General features: G+C 47.9%; 1 protein-coding gene across 1 annotated transcript in view; it reads right to left on the reverse strand.

Annotated features, from left to right (window-relative positions):
* The window catches only part of CREBBP (CREB binding protein), a 117,068-nt gene that overhangs the window by 23,986 nt on the left and 72,197 nt on the right, over window positions 1-20,885 (reverse strand). Inside the window, 13 exon segments of the mRNA XM_020915287.2 lie at window positions 216-334; window positions 4,410-4,599; window positions 5,544-5,723; window positions 7,306-7,722; window positions 9,164-9,352; window positions 9,929-10,053; window positions 12,102-12,146; window positions 12,432-12,471; window positions 12,473-12,604; window positions 13,092-13,209; window positions 14,007-14,153; window positions 14,421-14,523; window positions 15,682-15,924. Coding sequence (XP_020770946.2) covers window positions 216-334; window positions 4,410-4,599; window positions 5,544-5,723; window positions 7,306-7,722; window positions 9,164-9,352; window positions 9,929-10,053; window positions 12,102-12,146; window positions 12,432-12,471; window positions 12,473-12,604; window positions 13,092-13,209; window positions 14,007-14,153; window positions 14,421-14,523; window positions 15,682-15,924 — 2,048 coding nt within the window.

Here is a 20,885-nt window from a genome sequence, read left to right on the forward strand (position 1 = left end):
CTCCACGACCCTGGGGCTTAATGGAATCGGGTGGGGGGACACACACATTTCAGTTAGTAAGACAAAAGTATATCACTGTTTTGACAACAAACTAATTTCTTTACATTTGGGGGAAAAAAATCTTACTGTACTCAATTTAGAGAGATTAAGCAAGTATCGTGGATACTCCTGAAGTACTCTGGAAAAGCCACAGTGTTTTCATGACATCAACTTACTGGAATTCCCAGGAGCTGGGGATCCACAGGCTGCCGAAAAGGTAAGGACTCTGGATCCTGTCGGTACAGAGCTTCCAGGGTTGGCATCAGAGCCTGGCGCAACTCCTCCGGCTTGAAGACTGCAGTTAGAAAACACAGGAAACGACACTGTTGACAAGGCATCCAGACTCCTCCCGCAGAGCTTTTCAATGGAAGCTGGGTTGCTTCTGAGAAGGCCCAAGTCACCTTCCTCCCGGCTGTGAACACTTTCTCAAGCCACCATTCAGGGGTTCTGAGAACACAGTCACACTAGGGTTTTTAAAACTGCATCCATATCACAAGGCAAAAATAACACACTGAGAAGTTTGCTTGCTCAACAAAAAGATTTCCAATGCCAAATTCTGTTGGAACAGTAAAAAACTGAAGCTAACTTCCAAATCTGCCTCACTGATCAAATGTGTGGTAACGGAGCCATTTTCACCGGAAGGGGCCTTTCTCCTCAGAAGAAACTTCTCTGTCCTGGTGGAAGTAAACTCAGACCACCTGAGACAGACAGTTTTGTTACAACCTCACCAACAAACGTACGTAAGGAAGCGACAAAAATACGCATTTCCCCCAAAAGTTCTCTGCTGCCCCCTCGCACATGTAGCAGTAACCACGTTCCCAGGCCCACCCACTGTCTACTACACTCCGTGGTGTCACCGACGTAAGGATAAACACCGGCTGCAGTTCACTCACACGAGCCCCTCGTGAGGCGCAAGGGTGCGGGTACGTGCAAGCAGCAGCGCACGTCTCGCAGCCCTCGCGGGCACACTCCTGTACATATCACAACCATCAGAGACAGGCAAACACGTAGACAGGGTCTGACGCCTTAGGTCCTGAGTGACAGGTTTCCACTTTGTGGTTTTTCGGATTTTGAAAGTATTTTCTAGAACGGATACATTGTAAGTTGTAAATTTATAAATCAGACTAAAATACAGTAAAAATTGTATTGAGTACAGCGAGAGGAGGTGGCACTGACTGGGAAGTGTCCAGAGCAGGGCTCGCCCAGGTGTCCTGCCTGGCCTCCTGCGCTCCAGAATGCCTGGCGGTCAATGAGCACTGGTGTTGCCCAACACAGACATTCCCCTGCAGGCGCAAAGCCCTGGTCCAGGGAGCAGAAGTGCCCCGTGGAGCTGTGAAACAGGCAAACCCTGCCCTCAGCTAACCCTTTTTCTTCCAGTCTGCTTTTACAGAGCTTGGTTTTCTTTGAATAACTCTTTATAAGAAAACAATTCTTTAGTTAATCAATAGCTGCTTCATTCTTCTAAATTAGGGGTCAGCAAACCATGACCCACAGGCCAAATCTGGACAGCTGCCTGCCTTTGTATGGGCCTGGGAACTGAGAATAGTATTTAAGTTTTTTAATGGTTAGGGAAAAAAAGAATAATATATCATGATACATGAATTACACAAAATCCCTGTTTAGTCTTCCAAAAGAAAGCTTTATCGGAACACAGCCAGGCTTATCTGTGCACGTGTCTCGTGGCTGCCTTCCCCACACAAGGCAGGGACCAGCAGCTGCCACAGAGACCTAATGATGTACACAGCCCGAAACACGCCCTCCCTGGCAGCCTGGACGGTTTGCTGACGCACCGCCCCAGACCCGCTGGGCTTCCCGTGTTGACTGCTTACGGCACTTACACGCGTCTCACTCTGGATGACTGCTCATTTATTCACTGAACATTTAAAACCTATGGCAAGGAAAACTCATTTCTAACTCCTGTCTTTAACCACTACGTTGATGTAACGAGGCTCCAAATGAGTGGAGGTAGCAGTCAAGAGCTGTACTTGAAACAAGTTCCTGCCACCGACTAGTGTGGTGTCCTATGAGCAAGTCACTCCACTCCACTTGAAACCTCCAGACAACCGGACGGCCCACATCAGCAGTGTACACAGCATGGCCCACGGATGACTTGGGGATCCGCATGCTGTCTATGGGGACCACACCAGCCTGTGTGGCTACCTGAATGGAAATGAATTAATATTAAATAAAGTAAAAAACCCACTTCCTCAGGCACACCTGTCACATTCCAAGTGCTGAGGAGCCACACACGGTTCCACTGGTTATAAGAGGCAGAGGTGGTTACAGAGAGGGTGGACACATGGCATTCCCATCACTGCAGAAAGTTCGAGCACTGCCTGAGGGCTTTTCTAGGGTCTGTGAAATCCAATTCCATGATGCAAAATTATTTTCACGGTAACACTAGGTCATGGGCTGCTTTTTGCACTATGTGTTAACCTATACACAGATGGGGCAGGAGCAACAGGGAGTACTGTGGACACCAGAGGCAACACAACCAGGCCGCAGCTCCAAACTCGGCTCAGTGGCCGCGCGCTCTTCAGGGCTGTCTCGCATACACAGGTGAAATGCCACCTGCACTTAACAAATGTCCTTGATGAAGGAGCAAAAATCCTAACTTTTATTCAATCTCAGCCTTTGGCTACAGGTCTTTTATTCTGCACGACAAACCTGAAAGCTGTCAGAAAGCATTTCTGCTGCAGGTGGTCGTCGTCTTCAGAGAAAGCACTCGTCTGAGTGCTGAGTTAAGAGCTGAAGTAACTGCAATTTCTCACGGAACACACAAAACTAGAGAGAATGGCTGACAGACAAGCTATGGTTACTCAGATCTGGGTACATGACAGACATTTTCTCAAAAATGAACAAGTACACCAATTACTTCCAGGACAACTGACGCTATTTGCTACCAATGATAAAATTTGGACTTTCATCAAAAATTAGAGTTTTTGAAAAACTTGTATCTGCCACACAAGCTTGACACCTTGTCAAAGTTTACAAGACTTTTTAAAGCGAGTCACAGTGATATTAATAAATGTGATTTGAAAAAATATCACATAATAAAGTATGCCAACATTTGGAAGATGAGCCAAATTCCCAAATGACCAAAGGATCGTGCTTCCAAAAAAAAAAAAAGTCATACAACGGCAAAAGAGCCACTCCGAGTACAAGACAGAAAAATTGTAGAGCACGAGAAATTTAGGGCTATGGATTCAGACTTCACACTGCAACCAGCCTTTAAGAAACTTCTACTTGTTGAATTTTCGTGTAGTATCAAGAAAGAATTATCTACAGGTATCTGAAAAGGCTATTAAATATTAACATACTCTTCTCTATTAGCTACTTATCTGAGTGGGGCTGGATTTTCTCCATGTCCTTCAAACAAACAACAGAATACAACAGCGAAGGGACAGGTAGATATGAAGAGTCCAGCTTGTGTTCACTTAATTCTCCGAGAAACAAAACTGTGAAAAACAATGTCACCATCCCAATTATTTTTGCTGTGGAAGTTATTTTTCACAGAAGTGTGTTACTTATGGGTGCCATGAAACAGATTCACTTTTAAATAAATATTAAAAAAGACATCTAGCAGAGCAGAAGTGATGGATGATCCATACAAACAGTAACTTCTCTGGGATGGTCAATCTTTAGCGATGTGAAGAGGTCTCAGACCACAAGCCTGCGGCCTGCTGTCCTCTGGGATCCCCAGGGTCCCAGCGCAGCAGGACGGCACAGCATCAGCCTGAGTTTTTCTGGCATCACTCCTAAACGCATCACCTATACCTCTGAACCACTGAGCTTTGTCTCACATTTCTGTCACCTAACTATTTTCTGACACTGTTTCCTCCTCCCTACTTTGGACACATCTCAGATGGACTCTATCTGACCTCCGCCGTGAGCCTGGCTCAGCCTGCTTACTCAGAACCCCAGCATCTTCCCTTCTCTGCTGCCCCCCTCCCACTGCACTGGTCACTGGTTCTATGCGCCCAGCCCGACTCTGGGCACTCTGCTCCACCTGCACCAGCAGAAACCTACAAGCTTACTGGCCCACGTGTTGCCATGGTGGTAACTCCCCAACATCAAGCTCCCGGTCACCGTATCAATGGAGCCCATCAGTGGGTGTCCACGGCGCGCCAAGTAAAGCCAGCACCACCCTGGACGAGCTGGGTGTGGACTGCCCCTCAGAGCCCTAGCACAGATGCTGTGGGCCGGTGCCCTGGAGTCCAGCTGACACCATTTCTAAAACTGGGGGAATGGCCAGTAAGAAGGGCAACAGGAAGGGATGGAATTCTTTTTCTGCTTTAGCTTTATATCCACAGCATGCACTCCTAACAGGAGGGAAAAGCAGCTCCACGTGAGTCCCCGAGAAGACCTACTTTTCCTGCGCGGCTGCGAAGGGGACGTGGACTGAGAGACTGCCCCATTGGCGCTGCCCTCTTCTTCCTCTTTAGCTTCCACTTTCACTTCAGCTTTCTTTTCATCCACCTCCATTGCTTCTGACTTCTGCTCTGTTGGGTCTGTTTCTTCTTTAACTTGAGAAGATCCTTGTAAGTCCTCCTCCATCATCTTGAGGAAAACAGTCGCAGACACAGATACATGACTATGAGAGACCTTTGTTATAACCCAGCCTTCTCAGAAGGCCCTTAAAGTCTCTACAGGCTTGTCAAAACCTCCCCTAGTCAGAGCTGCATCGATCACTCTCTCTCTCCCACAAGGAGAGGTGGAATGCCTGTGAGTCGCTTTAATACAGTGCCAGTGCATTATAGGCTTAAAAACACACATTGCACATACCATTACCTCTTCATTAGTTTTACATATATTTCTAGTTTGGGACAAGAATTTCCTCGAAAACTGTGGCAAGGATGGAACGTCCAACTGCTCAGAGGCCTGGCAGGTGAAGCCCACGAGAGCAGCAGCAGGTGCGGAGGGAGGCAGCGGGGAGTGGGGGGCACTCCGCAAACTGGAGCGGCCGTGGCCCGCCTGAGCGCCACGCTGGCGCTCCCACATGGACGGCTCTGCTGCCACACGGTGCTGGCAAAGCTCCTCATTTCTCAAGAAAAACCAGAAGTCTAGAGTATTATTTGTAATTTCCCATTTTAAAAATACTGTGTGGGCCAAACAAAATACATTTATAGGCTGGGTTCAGCCCACGGTCTGCCAGTTTTCAACTTCTGCCACAGGTTAATTAGTAGAAGAACACACCCCCTGAGCAGCCTGCCTCTAGAGAATTATAAATGAATGAAGAACAGCAGTGAAAAAGTTGTTGGATGATTTAAACATTTAAAATACAAGCCAGTGCTCTTCACTTCTGGCAAAATAAAAACAAACCCATACCTAGTATCTAAAAATAAAGAGCCAATCGTTTGTAATCTCTTTCGCACCTGAACCATGACTGAATGGGGCAAGGAGACACAAGCAGGGACGCACAGGGCGGACACTGGCGCCTCCCCCGGGCGCCCCGGGATGCCACTGTGTGCAGCAGGGCCACCACGTCCAGGAAAGGCACCTACCGCAGCCCCGGGCTCTCCCTTGGGCTCCCCAGCATCGGGCTCTGTGTCCTCCGTCTTGATCTCGGCCTTCATCTCTAGCAGTGGCACCTCGGGGCCCGGCTGCTGGGAGTTGGTTTCAGCACTGGCCACTGAGGATGGAGTGGGGACCCTGTTATCAATGCTGGCTGCTGTCTGGGAAAGCTGTGGGGAAACCAAAATCATTTATCTTTGTAAACAACACCGATGATCTTAAACCCTGCTGCTCACCCAACACAGATCCATGTTAATCTTTCTCAAAACTAACCTAACAGGCACCCCTATTTGAGAGAACTGAAGAATATAACAGTTAAAGGAGGAGTTCCAGAGAAGTCAACATCAGGCAGAAACACAACTGACCTCTTGCCAACAATGCAGAGATGCAAGAGCAGAAGCTTTCTACACTGTGACAGAAAATTATCTTCTGAGAATTTTCTACCTAAGTCAGAGAACCACCTATTTTAAACTCAATTCCTTCCAACAATGATACTAATGGTTTTGGTAAAAGGATGAATAATAAATATGTGTATATACACTGTCAGAAGGGGAATAAGGTACGTATATGGACTTCCCTAGTGGCTCAGATGGTAAAGCGTCTGTCTACAATGCAGGAGACCCGGGTTCAATCCCTGGGTCGGGAAGATTTCCTGGAGAAGGAAACGGCAAACCACTCCAGTGTTCTTGCCTGGAAAATCCCATGGACGGAGGCGCCTGGTAGGCTACAGTCCATGTGGTCGCAAAGAGTCGGACACGACTGAGCGACTTCACTTCACTTCATGGAACAAGAGTATATAACTAGCCTGTTAATTGCAGAACAGTGGTGGAGGAGTAAACAAACATTAAGAGATGAAATCTCAAAAAAAAACCTCTTACGTTTTCAAGGATTTACCTGATAAAGAGTTTTAAGTAAACAAACAAAAACATAACATTACAGAGGGATCTTATTCAGAGATAATATAAATAAGAAACAATAAGAACACTCCCTATGGAAAAATAAAAAGTGTCATCTTGGGATTAATTTTGACATTTTATAAATAAATATCCTTGGTCCCCACAAATAATGTTAATGCATTTCAGGGGGAAGGAAGTTTTCACGTTAGGATGGTAAGAAAACAGATACCATGCCTCGGTGAGAAACAGTAGCCTTGGGCCCCTGGGGTCGGTGGGGATGGCCCCGTGTGGGGAAGCCTGGCCGGGTGCCGTCAGCAGAGCACAGGGCCGGGACACAGGATGTGCTGTGGCCCTGCCACTGTCCCCCCCCCCCAGGAGGAGGGGGAGATCTGAGACACAGAAGTGCGAACCTGGCTGTGCCATTCTGTCATGAAAAAGAAAGAGCTTCCAGCTGGAAAACAAGGCTGACGGGCAAGGTCAAAGTATGTACAACTAGGAACCTGACTTGTTTACCAAACCCTCAAGACAACTAAATCTCAGAGACGACCACCTGTGACAGGTGATGTTCCTATGGACAGTTTACATATTCTACAGAGGACCCATGTATGAGCTCTTTCAGTTGCTGATTTCTACAAGCTGGTTTAACTAGGAAGACAATCACAAGTCATGTCCTGCCAAACTTGGCCTCCAGAGCCCATTCTGGAACCACCATACAGCCCGTGACAGCTCCGTTAGGGTGCAGACACACATGCTGGGCGGCTGCACCAAGGCCTGTGGTGGCTTTACGACCAACTGTTCAGGGGCAAGTTCTCATCTGCAGCTCTGTGGGCAGACGGCCACAGGCCGAGGGGCTCACCGGAGTGCCGGGGGGCTGCGTGTGCACGGGTGTCGGCTGCTGCTGCGATGACTGCGGGGTGGCCACCGACGGAGGCTGCACTGGGGTCTGAGGCTGCGGGGTCACCTGGGCCTGGGCGGCTGCCTGGACCGTAGGAGTACTCTGCGTCTGGCTGGCGCTGGGCACAGAGCCGGGAGTCGGGGTGGGAGTCTGCCCGGAAGACGACGCGGGAGTTGATGGCTGGGTAGGCGCTGCTGGCTGGGGGGGCGTCACCCCAGGAGCTGCTGGGTGCTGCAGAGACGGCATGCCGGCAGCCGTGGAGGCGGGAGGTGGGGTCTGATGCAGTGGCGGCTGTGTCACTGGTGGGCAAGGCAGCTGGCTGGCCTGGGGCCCAAGCATGTTCAGGGGGTTGGGAAGAGCAGTCCCCGGCACCTGCCCCTGACAGGCAGAAGGAAAGGAGCGAGTTAAAACTGTTCTCCCCTCTGCCTGAAAATGTGGCAGCAGACATAAAGAATTAAATATATGAGAACCTGACACAGTTTCTGGATGAGGTCTGCTGACTACACAGGAATGTTCCGCTTGTAACATGTCACTGACCCGCACACTTATAGTAACCTGCGTTTGTAGTAATCAGGCTTTGATTTATGTTAAGTGTAGAAATCTCTGGCTTAAACAAACACACATACACTCCACTTACTAGCTCATGTTTCATAATATCCACCCACAGCTAAGACCACTGGAAAAGGTATTTGTCTTTTTTAAAAAAATGAGTTACTCAAAACACTGAAATGTTTCAGTATGGTAGTTCTCAACTAGGGACATGCTTCGAATTACCTGTGGGCCAACTAAAAAGCTATTCTGAATCTAGAGCAGAGATCTGTCAATCACACAGGGCCCAAGGCCAAACCCAGCTAGCTGCTGGTCTCTGTCAATAAAGCTTTATTGGCCAGCAGCCTCTCCATTCACTCACGTGTGAATGCACATGTCTATGACTGCCTCTGTGTCACAGCAGTGGAGCAGAGCAGTTCCCCCTGGTCCACCAAGCTGGAAGTATCTACAGGACAAACCTGTCAACCCCTTTGCTAGAGAAATAAAATTTATGCAAATTAAGAATTAATCAATAGGTATCAGGCTTCCCTGGAGGCCCAGTGGTTAAGAATCCACCTGCCAGTGCAGAGGGCACAAATTCTATCCCTGGTCAGGGAAGAGTCCACATGTCATGGGGCAACGAGGCCTGGGCTCCACAACTACTGAAGCCCTCATGCCTAGAGGCCATGCTCCACAAGAGAAGCCATCCCAGAGGTAAGCCTGGGCACTGCACTGACAGTAACTTCCACTCACTGCAACCAGAGAAAGCCTGCATACATCAAGGAAGACTCAGCACAGCCACACATAAATAATAATAAATAAAATTTTAAAAAACAATTAATAGGTATTTACTTAGTGAATCTAGTGTAGTCACTGCCTCTTATTCAATGTTATTCACGTTAAGTTAAATAACAAATTCGATCTCTCAGGGGAACACTTGGTCTGTTTTAAATACATGTACGTTTGTACACAGCAGCAATCTGATGCACTCTAACAATTAACAGAAGTCAGGGGAAGGCAGTAAAATGAGTGGAAAATAGTCCTCGCCAGCATTATATTGAATAATTAAAAACACATTCAACAAGAAGAGAACTACTCAAATGGCCCAGTTAGCCGGACTTCACCTGGGCAGTTTAAACCAACAGGTGCCAAATCATTAAGCGTGAACTCAAGGGATCTTTTCTCACTCCCTCTTCAAAAACCAATGTGTCTCAGGATCATATGTGAAGCTTAGAATTTAAAATATACAAATAAAAATCAAGAAAATGACAACTAAAAGGGTGGACAGTACCTGTGGAACGCCAGCCTGCGCCGCCGGCTGCCCCATGCCCACGCTGCTCACACTCAGCGCCCCGCTAGACGATGGGAACTGGCTCTGTGGCAGGAACTGGCTCTGCGCAGGCGCCTGGGCCATCATGCTGTTGGCGTGCGTGCCCATCATGTTCGGAGGCTGAGGCATTCGGGACGGAGAAATGGCCATCTACAAGACAACGTGTGCCACTGCGTTCAGAGGGCTGCAGGGCCCATGTCTCCAAGGTGAACCAGAAGAGAAAGGAATCCTCAACTCCCCCTTTCACAGGAGGGGACTGCCATGCGCTAAGACCTCCCAGCTCCCAGGCATTCTGCATGCTTTTTCATGCAGGTCTCTAATGAGCCAGATCCACACAGTCCTCTGAACAGAAATCAACAGCATGCCATAGTGTAAAGTTCAAATACACCTTTTAGGAGTTCTTGGACTCATTTAGATAGCAGCCTCAGGAGAGGACGCTCTGAGAGCCAGTGGACACTGACACCCCCATTCTGTCACACATCCCCAGAATTCCCCGTCTTCTCATAAAGTCACAGGTGCCAAGGAATCTCTCATTTCAGTAAAAATAAGTAACGGTCAAATAATCCTTGTAGTAATAAGGACCAGAGAGAGAGAGAGAGAGAGAGATGGGAGTTGCCAAAGCACAATACAATCCAAAGGAACAAGCGCCACAGGATTCCCGCAGGGAGAACCGTCCTGCTGCAGCGAGGCCTCCTCAGCACGGCTGAGGGGAGGAGAAGCACTCACCCCTGGCACGGAGCCCATGCTGTTCATCGGGACAGAGTGGTTCATGGGGGACGCCGCACGCGGTCCCATGGGCGCTTGTGGCAACTGCACGTTCCCCAAGGATATTGGGTTAAATGAATTCATCCCTGTAAACGTACCCACAACAGTTCATTAGGAAAAGCACCCGTAGGAAAACAGAATGACAATTTGCCAAAGAAACTTGAAGCCAAATAAGATGGAACACATACACTACATACACAACTGAAAGGAGATCAGTCAATCAGAAAAGATGGCTAAGCAACAGATTGCTCATATCCGGGAAAAATAGCACCACCGTGGTGGTGGTGAGGTGGTGGGTGGGAAGCGGGCAGAGTGTGAGGAGAGGAAGGTGGCACGTCAGGGAAGCTGCCAGCAGCTGAGGCAGGGCAGCACTCGGCGCCACAGTGTCCGAGGGTCCGAGTGAGAGCGCAGACAGGGGTGGGTGGGTGGAGTCGTGGGAAGGAGCACCCACCGTCCATGGAGGAGGTCTGCTGAGGCCAGGGCACCCCTCTGAGCCAACCCCTCAGGGCCTTCTGGACCACTTGACTCCCAGCAGGAAGCCCACTTCCATCACCCGAGGCCCCCCAGCTCTTTGGCTGGGCTTACATTTATTGTTAGAATCTGGGATAAGACTCAAAACATGGCTTTAATTTTGCAAGGACATGAAGCATTTAGAAAGTGCCTAAGGGTTGGCAGTTCTCAACTTCAGCCGCCTCTGTGCCGACTGGAAAGATCTCACTTTCATGACTGCCTTGGCCTTCCCAGGGGTGCCACATCACGAACGACACCTCTCACCAGCCGCTATACCAGGCCCAGAGCCTCTCCCTCTGTAATTTCCCACAATTCTCCGTGAACTCTGAGTTCAATGTAAATGCTACTTCAGTAAGTCTCAGGACTTAGCCCAGTCCCATGGCCGTGAACAGAATCCTGAGGTACTGCCTTAAGTGTGGAGCATGAGACGGCATCAAAGAACATGGGCCTCCCTTGGCACCAGCGAGAAATGTCTCAAGTAACCAGGACTTTTCAGGAAGCCTACAGAACAAAGTGCCCTGCTCTTCTGGAGGGTTTTACTGACAAGAGGAGATTTTACTGAGCAAGCGAAAAAGATGCACAAAGCAATGGCACCATAACAAGTTCCTCTCCACAGACATGGACGTGCTGGTGACAAGGGCATGCAAGCGCTCCCTTTGAAGGCTCCTCCTTCCACACTCTGCTCAACAGCCCCTCCTCAGACCCTGAAGCAGCAGACTCGTCCGTCTTGTCCCCGATACAGCACCCTCTCTCTCCTAAGGCTCAATTTCTCTGCCTTCTTGACTTCTTTCACTCTTCACACCTGGTCCATCTACACGAGTCCCTGAAAAGTTTCCTCCACAGTATTAGCAGCAGCTCTAGCAGGTATGGTGTGGTATGCAAGACGATCACCACAGCTATTAGAATGGCCCCTTGCTCCCTGAACTACTCCACGCACGGCAGCAAGGCCTTGCTTTGGAATCTCCTAGATAATGTCACCACCTCATTTCACAACCGGCAGAAACATCCCACTGTTCAGGTCTCAACCTGCTAAGAGCTGTAAAAGCTCTGAAATGACCCTCACCCCCAAACTCAAATGACTGCTTCAACCACGACCACAGACTCTCAACTTGAGAAAGAACCTCTGGAAGCTGCTCAGACCAGCTGCCAGGAGCACAGACCCTCCTCAGCGAGCCTGGTAGGCATGGCACCTGTGCTCGTTAGCCCAGAGCAGCCTCACCTGTCCCCCAAACAGGGTGCTCGGGCTTCAGGATAGGCCTGACGCTCTACTTTCAAGTGCTCAGAAGTGTTTCTTTCCCCCACCTACAATGCTTTTTTTGGAGACTCTTTCAAGAGAAATGTCTTCTCTTATCCATCAAAAAAAAAAAAGTGAACTCCTCCTTCTGATCTCCTTGGAGAGCTTTGCTGTGGTCTCCAAACTTCCAAACACAACAGATATGCACACTACCTGTGGACATGCCCTATGCTCATCAGTGGAAAGAAAAAACAAAAAAAGGAAGCAATAAGAAAAGAGAAACTGAAGGAAAAATGGAAGGGAAAAAATACACAGGGAAGAGGACAAACCAATAAACTTTGTGCTGCAGAATGTTAAACCAAAATATGATTTATAACAACAGTTAAATACCTTGAGAAACCTGCATACGATTCACTGGCAGAGGCATGGGCCCATCTACAATGGCAGGAAAAAAAAAAAAAAAAGGAGGTTACTTAAAATATTCCTTTAAAGAGCAGAGCAGATCCCAAAGTGCTGTGCACGGATGCCAGCATACTCTTTAAAGGGCCTTTGTGTGAGAGACTCAACGTCTAAACATAGGCCACCGCAGAACACGGCCACCACCACACGCTTTCAAAGCAACAGGTTTCCTGGAATGTAATTCTGTGTGCTGAGAAACACACACCAAACACAGAAAGACATACGAGGGAACAGACCCGGGGCGGGACACTCAGTCCTTACTTGGAGGTCTCACAGGCTGTGCCTGGGGTATTCCCGGGGGGCTGTGTCCCGGGGGCTGGTAAGGCTGGCTGGTTACCCAGAATGCCTTGTTTGTGTAAACGCGATCTCCGCTTTTCTTCTAGCTCTTTTTGAATCTTGTAGATTTTCTCTGCTAGTAAGTGATAGTATTCATCCTAAAAAGCAGCAACATTCAATACTAGTTATTTGTAAACAAACAACTGATCTGGTTTTGTAGGTTATAACAAACTAATGAACTTTTAAATTAAAATTATGAACACTGACACGGGTAAAGTATTCACCACTTCTAACTCATAAACCAAAGACCAGGGATGCTATGGGACTTAACAGTCAGGGGATACTAAGTCCTCATGACAGTTCATTCCACAGCTGAACCTCTTCTTGCATATTCACTGACACAGGTGACAACATAGTACAAGCTCTGTAAACACTCCACTATGAAGTACACCCACAGATTAGAAAAACTTCATATACCTCATTTACCACTGTAGTGGGAATACTTAAGATTTGCAGTTACAAACCAAGAGAGGTGTGTAGGGAGGACCTCAAGCGAGGAGACCAGCAGGCTGGTGGAGGCCCCCACTCCTCCCCACGTCGCAGGCCCCCCAGGTGCCGTGCGGGTGAACACGAACGCTGACCCACCCTGCTGTTGGCAGACTCGTACATGTCCCCTTCCACTTTCTTAGCATAGGCCACCAGGTTCTCCATGCGACGATCCTTCAGGGCTGCAGGGTCAGGTGTCGGGAAGATGGCTTGGACACTGAAAGGACAGCACGCACTCTCAACCTAGGTTTAGTGCAATGTCAACATCCTGCCATTCTACATGTGACACAGGAAGAGAAGAAACCACCGTCTACCTTTGGGCACAATATACTGTTGAGACCCCCAACCTCTTGCCTAGTTCATGTGCAGTCACTCTTTGGAGATAATACTGATCTGTCAATTTATCCACAAGCCAAACACAACAATATTTCGCTATTAACAGTAAGTGCCTGACCAACTCAAGAATAATGTGATTTTGAATTCCTAATCTTTAAACTACTAAGGACAAAAATTTTTGATTAAGATAATGAAGGAGAAAAAAAGAAAACTCCATAGGAATCGAGTTGATTAACGTCATCATCATTTAACTTAAACTGTTGGAGAAATTAAACTATTAATTTCCCATGTTAATTATATGATGGTATTGTGAAGCCATCTGTATTTACTAGGCCCAAATTCCTGCAATTCTGAGGGCTCCCCACAACTATAACCTTGAGCTTCTGAGTGAGTCCCAGCTCCCCGTGCACCGAGAGCTTAGAAAACAGGCCTGCCCCTGTGACATGGGTCAAAGTTCATATTCGTCTCCAGGATCCACCAGGCACTCAGAATCTGGGATCCTCCGGCCTCCCTAAACAAGCACGTAACCCCCTTCAGTTGCAAGGGTATGATCACCTGGGGCCCCAAAAAACACCTGGGAGTTAAATCAGACACCCAGGAAACTGCGAAACTGTCACATCGCCATCAGTCACAAAGTGCTTCCATCACATGTGAATAACAGGCGAGAGGGCCACGTACAGTTTATGCACAAGATGGCTCCGCAGGTCCTGAGTGACATGTTCGTGCCAGCTTTTCCGAACGCCGGTGCTGGAAGGAGGCGCTGCTGCAGGTATGGTGCTGAGGGTTCCAATGTTTCCAGAGTTTGAGCCGTCATTCATCAGGGGGCTGAGGGGAGAGTAAGAACAGGTCATCCAACTGAAAAAGTGACTCACATGCCATTCATCTAACTGAGGTTCTTCAACCATATGTGACTTTAAACTCTTATCTGTTAGAAAGAAAGAAAGAGGGAGGGAGGGGAAAGGAAAGGGAGAGAGGAGGGAGGGAGGCAAACAGCCTTACACTTTAGAAAGAATCAAGAGTTCTGTGTGGTTCCCAGCCCACTTAACATGTGACTGTCCCTCAGATAGAAGCCAAATGAAACAAGGGTCTTACTTTGTGGCCCCAAGGGAAGTTGGAAGAGCTGATTCTGAAATCAAGTTTGGTGGCTGCTGATCTGTTGTTATTCCTCCTGCTGGAATGTTCATTGGGTTATTTCCTGAAAGACAAAAAGAAAAGGAATCAACCAACTCCTAAATTATACACCTCAAAGTCCTCATTAACAGACAAATAACAAGTCACATATAAATAAATGATTTTTATGAAAATTATTCTTATGACTCATAATAATAAATGCTATGGCAGGAACTCTGGAAGTTTTATTTTCAATAATGGTGGTCAAATTGTATAAATTCAGTTGCTTCCCATCGCACTTGAAAACCAAAGAAGAGCATTTCTATAGAGGCTGGCTGGCAACATGAATGCTTGGTGGCTGAGGAAAAAAATCAGAAATGATCCATCTGCAGTGTCGGTTTTGATTCTGGCTTCATTCCCGTCACATACACTTCATCATCTTTTTGTTTTGCATATCAGAAGATAAAAATCATAGAAAATAACTTTAGGTGAAGAAGACAAAACATCAGTTTGTCTACAGTATTTGTTCTAAAGTAAGAGAAAGGTGAGACGCAGGTTAATAGTCTTGTCCCAGATTACACCACCAACAGAAATGGTGTCAGACTGGAAGGGACATTTCAAGACTCCAACCCAGTCTTCTAGCCAGCAGGAGTCAGAGGTGCATTAGGGCAACTGTTTCCCAACAGATGAAGTATCTTTAAGGTGAAAATACTTTATTAGGAAAAGAACAAAACCAGCACAACAACCCTGTTCTGAGATCCCTGTCAGCCTGTTCAGATTCAGACTGGTCGGCTCCAGTCACAAGTAGTCCACAAACAAGACATGCTAGGAGCTGCATAGTCAAGGCCAAGTGGTACTGCCCTAATTCCAACCTGTGAGATTTTGCATTCTGAGCCATGTGAAATGCCCTTTATGAAAACTATCCAGACACAAGCGACAAAAATGTTGGTTCATTTGCAAATGTGATTCATCTTACAAGCCTGTAACATCTTCACGGTACCTGACACTTTAGCCTTTTCCTGGAATTTTTTTATTTTAATCATTTAAAAGATACCATTCACCATAATATATATATATATATTTGAATTTTATTATATATATATATATATATATATATTTATTTAAATTTAAAATTTGAATTTAAAGTAAAAACAGTAGCTGAAAACAGCACTGGGCTCCAGAAGGCTCGTCATTCCCGACACTGGATTTGCACAAGGAAGTTCTCAAGAGTCCTTTCACATACCCAGGGGGTTGAGACTCCTCATCTGCTGGTGAGTTTGAGGCTGTGCTGGTTGCTGGCCAGGAACCTGAGGCTGCAGCTGCGTCTGGGGCTGGTTCAGGTAGGGGAGTCCAAGAGCAGCATATGCTCGTTGCATGGAGCTGGGGTCTATCGGATTTGGGTTACTTAAAGAAGTAGCATTCTGTTGGCCTGTGCCAACAGAACCAATGGTGTTTTGAATTCCACTAGCTGGAGACCCCAGGATGGCTATAAAAACAAACAGCAAACACAAGAGGTAAGTAAAAGGGAAAAGTCCACAAATGAGCTAAAAACTACTGAAAAACAAGTAAAATTTTATCAGAAAACCACCTATGTATGTCATGAAGCACTGGAACCCCGCTACCAAGAAACTGTGCAGACAGAAGGAGCCCATCCTATTAATCTCATCTGTACAGTGGCACATGAAGAACAAAAATCTGAAGAGAATTCAAGCTTCTATGTTAGAAAACAATGGACCAGAAAATCAGTGATCATGCAATCAAGGTCAGCATGTATTAAATCTCGAGCCCCATAAGAAGTCAGTTCTGGGGAAACAACAAACATGGGAAGACACACATTCAGTGGAGGTCGTCAGCCACCCCTGAGACGAGCTAAGCAGCCCTCCTGCTGCTGCTCCTCCGGGCCCCTCGCTGCTCCCGCACAGGGGCAGGGGAGGGGAAGCAGGAGTAGAGTCGCCCCGCCGGTCAGTTCTGTCACTCACTAACTTAGTCAATATCTCAATCACTAACGGTGTCAAGTAACAATAACTTAGTTAAGACCTCTGACACAATCTTCCAAAAAACAAAACTACATTTCCTCGTATCAGTGACGTACAGTGACCAGGCAGCACCACGCCTTTCTCTCCTCCAAGTTTCCTATGCGGGAGGGCACCATGCTAAGCTCTCTGCTATGTGAAGCTATTCAAGAAATACTGTGCCTGACTGAGGAAAATCTGTAGCAACATAAAAAGCCCCATTCCCAAGGGCTTCAAAATTAACAGAGATGACCCAAACACCCATCTGTCCATCTGTCTGTCCATCCGTCCAAATGTCCTAATCAGTTCTCAACATATGGCAGAAGTTCTGTGTCATGCCATTGATTTTTATTTGAAAGAGTTCCTTTCTTTCCAACTTCCCCAAACTTTAGAGTCACGTCATGAACAGCAGCTTATAAAACTGATACTATAACATAAAGATCTTTGAGACATAAAATACTATCACAAAATTTTTCTTTAAAATTCTGACCATTACTATAATAATAATATCCTCACATCACCATCAGCGCAATAACATAAACAACTCAAACATTTATCTGAGTAACTTCATGAAACCAAAATGTGTTTAAAAAAAAAAAAGCCCTTGATAATTACATATTTCATACTATTTAACTTTTCTAATAAGAATATTCAGATCTCAAACTCATTAACGCTCATTAGACACAATTATATACACCAAGCACCTCATTATTATAAATGAAAAGCAATTCCCAAGGTACATTTTATGACAAGTATGTAGCTCTGAAATAAGTCATGTGTAATACTTTTAAAGGTATTTTTCCTAATAGTTAATACTCCATGAAACTTTAAACACATGCCATTGTACTATTGAAACTGACATGCTGAATTGTCTAAAAGAACTACGATGGAAAAAGGAAAGTGACAATGGTAAGATGATTTATTTTTCTATTACTCTGCGGTGTAAGGAAGAACAGACCTAGACCTACATTGACATGCATACTGATCAACTGTGGAGAGAGAGGAACTTAAAGAAACAAGGTGTACAAGGCTTCGGGTTTTGGGTGAAGATGCAATAGCAGTGCCTTAACAACAATTTCTTTCTACTAAAATCCACTCGTGTCCACACTTCCTTAAATGCCATCCTTTTACCCCAAATTCCCCATCCTGGGAGGAGTGCCACTCCCAAGCTCAAGGCCACTTATGGGCCACTTACAGACTTCCTCCTCTCGTGGAAGCTGCTGACTTGGTCACTGTATTTTTTGTGTGTGTTAAAAGCACTTATGTCCTAAATGTAAACATTAATGTGTTTTTTACTTTAAAACATACCTGAAGACATGCATTTGGTACTTGACATTTCTAACTAATTTAGAGACAAGGAAAACAAAATACAAACAAATAAAAAGGTCTCTGACATACAGGCATGGCCCAATCTGAGTCCAAATGCTGCTATGAGATAAAATCTATGCTTCAGGGACAAGGAACGCAGGCATTTCCTACGGGGGTGATGGCGGGAAGGGGAGTTACCTGGTGAAAGCCACCACAAACTCTTTAAGTTCTACAAGCTCAAGATGCTTCCGCTCTAAGTTCTACAAGCTCAAGATGCTTCCGCTCACACTGCTAGTGTCCCGGCAGCAACTGGCCTTCCCTGAACCCCCTCGTGGCCACCGGGCCTCTGCTCCTCTATGGACACCTGCGACTCTTGCACTTGCTCCCTCCGTCCCTTCCTCCCTCACTTCCGAGCACAGACTCCATGACAGACAAGGACAACAGGACAGAAGTGAGCAGTCTGTGCTCATGGAGCTCAGGGTCTGCTGGGAGAGCAATATCTCTAGAAATGAAAGGCTGCAGCCCTGGATCCCGTATTGGAGACAGTGGTCTCTGATCGAGATGATGAAGACCATCTCCTCTTCCCTGCACACTCCCTGCAGCAGGACCCACATGCACCTCACCAGGACTCTTCTCCCACCAGGGTGCTCGCCTCAAGCTGCACAGAGGAACAGGCACCCTCCCAGCACCACAGCGCTGAGGGCTCTGAGGCTGAGCAAAAACGTGAGGAGTGCTAACACAGCAACGTTCCACGTATCTGGTGTCACTGAGAATACAGCCTGCTACATGGATCAATTTTACACATTATTGACACTTACCTCTCTGTTTTTTTGGCCGTGCTGCGTGGCTTAGGGGATCTGAGTCCCAGGCCCTCGCAGTGAAAGTGTGGAGTCCTAAGCACTGGATCGCAGGGAACTCCCAATGTTTACCTCTTTAGATATAAACACTTCTTGTTCTTTTTACCATTTTTACATCTTGTTTCCTTTCTCAGAGCTGAAGGCTACATTTCACACACAATCGATCCTTGTAATATCCCAGCACTCAGGGTGTCAGTGCATCTCAGTACAGTGTGGCCCCTCTCCCCGGGCATCAGTCAGCACTCCTGCTGCCAGCAGGTCTCCAGAGTGCCCCGTTCCCCTTCTGCTGCAGATACTAAGGACAGAAAAGGGCCAGGTTTCACAGCTGGCTCTGTCCAGTACTCACTCCCCTGTGGGCACAGAGATTGGCCCATGGACAGGCTCCACATACACTAGCCACTGCTGATGTGCAACACTCAGCTCACCACAAGTTCCAGCCCCCAATTAGTCTCAATAAAACTGCACTCGATTTGTAAAGCCAACAAAAATGGACACGCTGAGTTCCAAAACTTTGTCAGGTTGTTGGGGGATACTCCATGGGGCAGGCAAAGCAGCCACTACTTGGTCATCACCTGGATTTCCACCAAGAGAGTCAGGCTCGAGTCTGCTCAGACCTGTAGACGTCTCTGCAGAGCTGCTCCCACAGCACAGGGCATCCCAGGCCCGTGCACCAGGGCAGAGGGATACCCGAGCCAAGGGCCAGGCCCCACATCACAGCCAGCGCCAAGCAAGAACGTGTGCACCCTGCAGAGGCCGTCCTCAGAAGTCAAACAGCTCAGAACTGGCACCTGGCGCTGCCCAGAAGAGCAAGGACAGAGCTCCTCCAATGAAGGCTATCACTGGGGGCTGTCTCGTACTTGAGCCACAGGCGGCCTCACCACCCCCCTGCCCCTGCCCCGCTGCGGGCTGTCACAGACATGCTGGTGGTCTCTGGAGAGCCTGCAGGTGAAGCAGGGGCCGAGCCTGCGAGTACTTGTGGAGCACCAAGTAGGCATCTGGAGGGCATGTTTTAAGCAGGACTCAACACCGTGAAGGCAGGCATCTCAAACAATCAGAGGGGTCTAAAGCTGGATCACCGGAGAAGGCAATGGCACCCCACTCCAGTACTCTTGCCTGGAAAATCCCAGGGACAGAGAAGCTTGGTAGGCTGTAGTCCATGGGGTCGCTACGAGTTGGACACGACTGAGCAACTTCACTTTCACTTTTCACTTTCATGCACTGGAGAAGGAAATGGCAACCCACTTCAGTGTTCTTGCCTGGAGAATCCCAGGGATGGGGGAGCCTGGTGGGCTGCACAGAGTCGGACACGACTGAGGTGACTTGGCAGCAGCAACAGCAAAACTGGATCACAGCGTAGGGCCAAGGAGTGAGTGGCAAGCCAGCAGAGGTATTCAAGCCAGGGGTCTGGGGAGGCTGACTGAGACCCCCGCGGAGGCCCAGGCAGCCACGGGCAGTGGGCAGGCTGGGGTGGCCCTGGGCTGATCCTGCGGCACCCATTCTGACAGCCCTTCTGCTCTGAGCTGGGAAACCTGTGGCTGCCCAGAGCAGGCCTATCTCAAGAGCTCCAGGACTGACGTTCTGCCCTGCGAGGCATTCAGAGCGGCAAACACACGGAATTTGTTAAGATGCAGTCTAATAACACAAGAGGCCTGGGGGAAGGTCCAAGTCTCTGCGTTTCTAATCAGCAACAAGGGGTTGAACCTGCAGTTGGGCTGATGCCCATATGCGGAGCAGCAAACCCCCCCTGAGGCAACATGAACTCAGACAGGGAATCTGTTCTGTGCCGCCACAGCCCGCCCACTGCCACCCTGCACAGTTCTGGGAGTCAGGTGCCAAGACTGACACTAGATACACACCATGCAATGTCCTCATTAGTCAATAAACTGACGATCTCTGTAAGGGATGGATAATGCAAGATCAGTGACTGCAGAATCTCTGACAATAACTTGTGGGAAAAATTACACGAAGTCTACTCCACACAGGACACAGAAGTCTGGGTTTCCTTTCAGTGGCCCCTAGGTAGGCGCCACAGGTGACCTGGGCAGGCCTTCTCAGCAGAGACATTAACGGGAGGAGTCAGAGAAGCAGGGTGTGTGCGCCAGGCAGGGCGAGCATCTGTGGGAAACCCTGCCTGGACAGCACAGCCTCGGGGGACACAGGTGGGTCTCAGATGGTCCCTGGGGGTCCTGACCACCCACTTACAAACCTCACTTGCATAGGAATCTTGAGTCCAATCAGAGGTGTCCCCTTGCAGGCCTGTCAGCCTTGCT

Source organism: Odocoileus virginianus, chromosome 33 (assembly GCF_023699985.2).
Source record: "Odocoileus virginianus isolate 20LAN1187 ecotype Illinois chromosome 33, Ovbor_1.2, whole genome shotgun sequence".
Classification (NCBI taxonomy): Eukaryota; Metazoa; Chordata; class Mammalia; order Artiodactyla; family Cervidae; genus Odocoileus; species Odocoileus virginianus.